This window comes from Leptonychotes weddellii, chromosome 5 (genome assembly GCF_054177405.1).
Source record: "Leptonychotes weddellii isolate Sample4059 chromosome 5, ASM5417740v2, whole genome shotgun sequence".
Taxonomy (NCBI): Eukaryota; Metazoa; Chordata; class Mammalia; order Carnivora; family Phocidae; genus Leptonychotes; species Leptonychotes weddellii.
The window spans coordinates 102,930,316-102,937,707 of NC_138373.1; the positions used below are offsets into that span (position 1 = coordinate 102,930,316).

General features: G+C 37.7%; 1 protein-coding gene across 1 annotated transcript in view; it reads left to right on the plus strand.

Annotated features, from left to right (window-relative positions):
* Positions 1–6,692, plus strand: part of TMPRSS12 (transmembrane serine protease 12) — a 17,521-nt gene extending 10,829 nt beyond the window's left edge. Inside the window, exon 4 of the mRNA XM_081818962.1 lies at positions 6,305–6,692. Coding sequence (XP_081675088.1) covers positions 6,305–6,674 — 370 coding nt within the window. The 3' untranslated portion in view covers positions 6,675–6,692. The remainder of the gene's footprint in view (positions 1–6,304) is intronic.
* The last annotated feature ends 700 nt before the right edge of the window (positions 6,693–7,392 follow it).

Consider the following 7,392-nt stretch of genomic DNA (forward strand, 5'->3'; position numbering starts at 1 on the left):
CCCGGGATCGAGTCCCACATCGGGCTCCCTGCTCAGCAGGGAGTCTGCTTCTCCCTCTGACCCTCCTCCCTCTCATGCTCTCTGTCTCTCATTGTCTCTCTCGTAAATAAATAAAATCTTAAAAAAAAAAAAATTTAAAAAAATTTTATTTTTTTATTTGAGAGAGAGCATGAGTGGGGGGAGGGGCAGAGGGAGAGGCAGGCAGACTCCCTGCTGAGCAGAGAGCTGGATGCAGGGCTTGATCCCAGGACCCCAAGATCCCAAGATCATGACCTGAGCTAAAGGCAGACGCTTAATTCACTGAGCCACCCAGGCACCCCTGGATCATTAGTTTTGAAAAACAAGGGCTACATGTTTTATTTTGTATTCCTTGGACTAATAGAGGACTTGGCCTACTTAATAAAAGACATAATAAATGTTTACTGATTCTGTGGATGATGTCGGTCTTAGAGAAATAGGATTTATCACAGTTAGAATAGAACTTTATGACCCTCCTAACCATTTAATATGAAGCTCTAAGAAAAATCCTTTGGGAAACCATGGTACCTGTCTTTAATATTTAAGAGAACAGCTCTCTTAGAGAAGAATGAAAAGTCTTTAAGAGGAACTAACAACTTAAATATTCAATTGAGGGTGGGTGCCTGGGTGGCTCAGTTGTTAAGTGTCTGCCTTTGGCTCAGGTCATGATCCCAGGGTCCTGGGATCGAGCCCCGCATCGGGCTCCCTGCTCAGTGGAGAGCCTGCTTCTCCCTCTCCCACTCCCCCTGCTTGTGTTCCCTCTCTCACTGTCTCTCTGTCAAATAAATAAATAAAATCTTTAAAAAAAAAAATTCAATTGAGGGCAACTGACCTGATGGAGTACATAAGGTTTTAGTCTGTATACTACATTTTTTAAAGTAAGCTCTTCGCCCAACATGGGGCTTGAACTCATGACCCTGAGACCAAGAGCCTCATGCTCTACCAACTGTGCAAGCCAAGCACCCCTGTATACATTTTTCAACCATAAACTGACCTTCTGAGGAACAGAGGTAGAAAAATAATAAGATACTAAGATATAAACCAAGGGTATAGAAAGAGATCTAGAAGAAAAGTTTCAGATTTAGGAATCAATTCTGTTCTTTCAGGGGTGTTTTACAACGCTTGTATAGCATGCTATTTTTTATTTTATTTTATTTTTTTAGGTAGAATCCATACCAACATGAGACTTGAACTCATGACCCCAGGATCAAGAGTCCCACACTCCACTGACTGAGCCAGCCAGGCACCCTTAACATGCTATCTTTATTTTAAGATTTTATTTATTTGAGAAAGAGAGCACAGAGGTATAAATAGACTGCCCACTGAGCAAGGAGCCTGGTGCGGGACTCAATCCCAGGACCCTGGGATCATGACCTGAGCCAAAGGCGGAAGCTTAACCAACTGAGCCACCCAGGTGTCCCAGACTTAAGCATTCTTACGTACCTTGCTCATGGCTGGAGAGCAACAAAATCAGGGATCAAGTCCAGGTTTGCCAGAATGAAAACCCACACATATAACTACAACTATACCATATGGCTCTCTACTTGAAACATCTCTTGTGATGATGGACTGCTACCTTGGGAAGAATATCAGTTCATTTTCAGACAGCTTTAATGCTTAGGAAGCTTTTCTTACGTTGAAATAAGTGTCTTGGTTTTTTTTTATCTGCTCTCAAGCCATATTTATATGTAACCCAATTCCTCTTCCAAGCATTTGAAGATAATGTCATATTCCACTTAACATTTCTCAAGACTAAATCTTATTAATGTTTTACTCCTTTACTCAACATTTACTGAATGTATGTTATATGCTAGGGACTGGTCTAGGTGCTGAAGCAGTAGACAGTACTGAGGCATATTCTCTACTTTTCAGGAGCATCCTGTCAGAGGACTAACTTTGCCATATTCTATTCCAGTCCCCCTCATTTCTTAAACCTTGCACCATCAACTATCCCTTTTTCCTTCTTAGAACAACCATTTATCAAAGACTTGCTCTGAGATTAGGTACTAAGGACATTACATATACTTCTGTGTAAAAAAAAAAAAAAAAAAAGCCCTGTGGTGCCTGGGTGGCTCAGTCGGTTAAGCATCTGCCTTCAGCTCTGGTCATGATTCCCAGGGTCCTGGGATCAAGCCGCACTTCGGGCTCACTGCTCAGCAGTGAATCTATTTCTCCTCCTTCCGCCCCTCCACCTCCACTCTCTCTCAAATAAATAAAATCCCTAAAAAACAAAACAAAAACTCTCCCAGTAACTCTCTGAGATAGCTATTATTATCTCTGTTTTACACTTGAGGAATCCAAAGATGAGGGAGATTTGGTAACTTGCCCAAGATCACACTGCTGTTAAATAGCAGCCCCCTGATCTAAACCTGGTTCTTCAACATATGCTGTTGTATTGTACCTCATTGTCTCTAGTATTTTTCAACCTCTCTGGTTTCTTCCCTACAACCTATCAACGAACCCTACCATTTCCTTTCTTCCCTTCCTTTTGGGAAACTCCCTTTTGCTTCATCTGCACTGACTTATAAAATGCCAATTGCAGTCTGATTTCAGTGCTCAGAACACACTATTAAAAATCCACCTCCCCCCGGCGCCTGGGTGGCTCAGTTGGTTAAGCGACTGCCTTCGGCTCAGGTCATGATCCTGGAGTCCCAGGATCGAGTCCCGCATCGGGCTCCCTGCTCGGCAGGGAGTCTGCTTCTCCCTCTGACCCTCCTCCCTCTCATGCTCTCTGTCTCTCATTCTCTCTGTCTCAAAATAAATTAAAAAAAAAAAAAAATCCACCTCCATGCCAAATCCAATTACCTCTTCAGTCCCCATCCTATTTGATCTTTATAACATGTGACAAAGTTGACCACTGTTCTCCTTGAAGCTATCTCTTTTCTTGATTTCTAAGTCACCTCTAATTTTCTCCTTTTCCTTGATGAGTCTTTGTCATCATCTACTGGCAACATTTTCCACTCCCATCCTCTTGCCTTATCATCTGTACTCTCTCCTAGAGATGTCTCATCTACTTCTGTTTCAGTAATCACCATGTGCTGGAAACTCCCAAGTCTCTCCAGCTGAGTCATATTTCTAGCTCCCTACTATACATTTATACTAGAGTCACAGTCTCAACAAGTTGGAAAACGTATTCAAAAATCTTTCCTCTAATCCTGTTCATTTTCTATTCTTTCAGATAACAGCATCACCAACAGCTCCGTTACCCAGGGAATTATCTCTCTCTGTGCAGTATCTCTTAAATTTGTTTCTTCTCCCAGTGCTCCACACTGATTAGAAAACTTACACTATTACACTTACACTTAAACTACTTACACTTACACTATCATAACTATTCTAATGAGTGTGAAGTGGTATCTCACTGTGGTTTTGATTTGCAATTCTCTAATGACTAGTGATGTTAAGCATCTTTCCATGGCTTATTGGCCATCTGCATATCTTCTCTGAAGAAATATCTATTCAAATCCTTTGCCCATTTTTAATTGGGATTTTTGTTGAGATATAGGAATGCTTTTAATATTCTTGATATCAATCCCTTATCAAATATGTAATCTGAAAATATTTTCTCTCATTCTGTGGGTTGTCTTTTCGCTCTCTTTGATAATGTCATTTGATGCACAAAAGTTTTTAATTTTGAAGAAGTCCAACTTACTTATTTATTTAATTTTTGGTTACCTATGTTTTTGGTGTCATATCCAAGAAATCATTGCCAAATCCAGTATCATGAAGGTTTTCTCCTGTGTTTTCCTCTAAGAGTTTTTTTACTTTTTTTAAAAAAGATTTTATTTATTTATTTGTCAGAGAGAGAGAGAGAGAGAGAACGCAAGCAGGGGGAGTGGCAGGTAGAGGGAGAAGCAGACTCCCTGCCTAGCAAGAAGCCTGATGCGGGAATTGATCCCAGGACCCTGGGATCATGACCTGAGCCAACGGCAGATGTTTAACTTACTGAGCCACCCAGCTTCCCTTGTTTTATTTTTATATTTAGGCCTTTACCTATTTTGAGTTAATTTTTGCATATGGTGTAAATGTTCAACTTCATTCTTTTGCATGTACATATATAATTTTGCCAGCACAATTTGTTGAAAAAGCCTGTCCTTTCCCCACTGAATTGTCTTGACACTTTTGTTGAAAATCACTTGATCCCATATGCAAGGTTGTATTTCTGGGCTCTCTATCCTGTTCCATTGGGGGGGGTGAGTATCTGCCAGTACTACACTATTTTGATTACTGTAACTTTGCTGTAGTTTTAAAGTCTGGAAATGTGAGTCCCCCAATTACATTCTTCTTTTTCAAGATTATTTTGGCTATTTGGAGTCCCTTGGCATTCTGTATGAATTTAGGATGGGTTTTTCTATTTCTTCAGAAAATATCATTGAGATTTTTATAGGGATTGCATTGAATCTGTAGATCGCCTTGGGTAGTATTGTCATCTTAACAATATTAAGCCTTCCAATCCATGAACATGGGATGTCTTTCCATTTATTCATGTCCTCTTTAATTTCAGCAATGTTTTGCAGTGTTCAGTGTATATAGCCTGTTTTTTAATCTTATGGTCTGATATAAATTGAAGTAAATAAGGAATATAAGTTGAATAAGTTTGGAAAAGAAAAGAAAGATCATTATTTCAAAGTAGCTTAAAGCAGTGATTTCTTTGTATACAAAATAGAACTAGGGCTTTAAAATTTTTTGGTAAACTTTCTAGAGGTCACCGAATCCACTTTTAAGATAGCTAAATGTCTTGTATTTCCTTAGGAGAAATTCTAGGAAGTAGAATTGCAAAGTAAAATACAGTGCAACTTAGGGTGCCTCGGTGGCTCAGTCGGTTGAGTGTCCAACTCTTGGTTTTGGCTTGGGTCATGATCTCAGGGTCCTGGGATTGAGCCCCGAGTTGGGCTCTGTGCTCAGCAGGGAGTTTGCTAGCGATTCTCTCTCTCCCTCACCCTCTGCCCCTCCCCCCGTGCTCACTCTCTCTCAGATAAATAAATCTTTAAGAAAAATACAAGGCAACTTTTATAGACTATTGATACACACTGCCAAGGTACCTATCTGTTTATACTTCCCACATGAATAAGAGTTCCTTTGTTTTTGTGACTGTTGTTTGTCCTGAGCATTATCATCAAACACACACACACACACACACACACACACTCATAAACTTTGCCAATTTGAATAATGAAAAGGAATTTCAGCATTTGTAAACAATGTATAAAATAAAAGGTCCTCCTTCCCAATCCAATTCCAAATGTAACAACTATTAAATGCTTAAGGTTTTGTTTTTTTTTTTTAAGATTTTATTTATTCGAGAGAGAGAGAATGAGTGAGAGAGAGCGCACACATGAGAGAGGGGAGGGTCAGAGGGAGAAGCAGACTCCCCGCTCAGCAGGGAGCCTGATGTGGGACTCGATCCCAGGACTCCAGGATCATGACCTGAGCCGAAGGCAGTCGCTTAACCAACTGAGCCACCCAGGCGTCCCTAAATGCTAAAGGTTTTAATTGTTGATTTTGACCCACAAAGGATTTTTTAGTTTGGTTTTTTACTTGTTCTTTATTATTTTTTTTTAAGATTGTCAAGACCCATTAGTTGCTTCCTGTTTTATATCAATGCTATCATTGCTATGTATTCATCTACATTTTCTTTCTGGTTTAATTTTTATAATTCTCATGCTAATTTAATATCCAAATGCTTCATTCTAAAACCTCAAAATTTACAAAAGTAAAGGGAATAGTTTAGTGAACTCCCATATGCCTATCACCCAGCTTCAAATTATCAACTCATGCCTGATCTTATTTCATCTTTATCCTGACCAACTCCTTCCTTCAATTATTTTGAAGCAAATCTCAGACATACCACTTTATGTATCTTTAAAAGTAAAGACTTTAAAGATTTTATAATAAAAATTTTTTTACATTTAACATTTAATCAATTTCAAGTTTATTTTACTGTTTAGTGCTTTTCAGAGATTTAATCTTATTTCACTTTTCAAACTAGTTAGCTAGGTGTCCCAATACCATTTATCAAATCATTCATTCTTTTGTCCGCTGGTAAGAAGTGCTACCTTAATCATATATTAAAATCTCATGTACTCGAATCTGGTTTTGGACCCTCTGTCCCACTGATCTTTTTCTCCTTCATCATGATATTTTGGTTTTTATTTGATGTGACTTCATGTACATGAAAGTAGGATTAAATTTTTGTTATTAATCTAACAGAAAAACAAAAACTAGGAGATTAAGAATATTTACTTAGTTAAATAACATGTTTATAATAACATTTATTCTCTTTCAGAGATCCTTTAATGTGGAGAGTTGTGATTGGAACTAATAGTATAAAAGGGCATCATCCACACTCCAAGAAGATGAAAGTTAAAGCAATCATTATCCATCCAGACTTCAATTTGGAAACTTATGTAAATGATATTGCACTATTTCATTTAAAAAAAGCAGTGAGGTATACTGACTATATTCAGCCTATTTGTCTGCCTTTTGATGTTTTCCAAAAACTGGACCAAAACACAAAGTGTTTTATAAGCGGCTGGGGAAGAACAGAAGAAGGAGGTAATTATAGTTTGAATTTTATTTATACATTTTTCCTGATTATTGGAGAGGGTGTACCCTTTTATATATTCATCTCTTTATATCATGAATTTGAGCAATAGGTCTTTACAAACCATTGAAAAAGAAATGTTTTTTCTTGTATTTTTTCTTCCTTGTAGGAAAGAGAAAATTATCAAAAAAAGAAAGAAAGAAAGAGAAAATTATCTTCCAAAGCAGAAATAGAGACTTTCTCTGGTTATGCATGCTAAGAGACTTGAACCTCTAAACATTCTCAGAGAGAATGATGATTCTAAGTGTTTTTGTAGTTTCTGAGATTCATAGGTGATAGAGCCAGCTCTGTGGAGGACTGCTTATCATAAATAAGCTTCTAGCTGTAAGGAATCAAATTTAGTGTCCTTTTAATTTAATACCCTGTTTAACATCAAACAGGTTGAGTGCCATATATTTTCTTTAGTTGTACAAATGAGCACTAATTATTGATTGGTTGAACTATTATGAACTATCAACAAATAAATGTAGAAAATAGTCTCTGCCTTTGGTTCTAAAAATAGTTACCATTTGGGAGCATTTACCATGTTTTAGATCCTTTTCTAAATATACTATTTTATCTTATCTTCAAAATATTCCTACTAGGAAGTTTATGTCATTATTCCTATTTAACAGACCAGGAATTGTGGATCTTAGAAGTTGAGAAGCTAGAACACAAATCTAGGTCTTCTTTATTTCTACAGCCTGAATGTCTAAGTACTGCATTAAGTACAAACTGTTCTTGATGGAATCAAAGTCTAGTGAGATCAAGTGCTGAGACTCTTTTTTCTA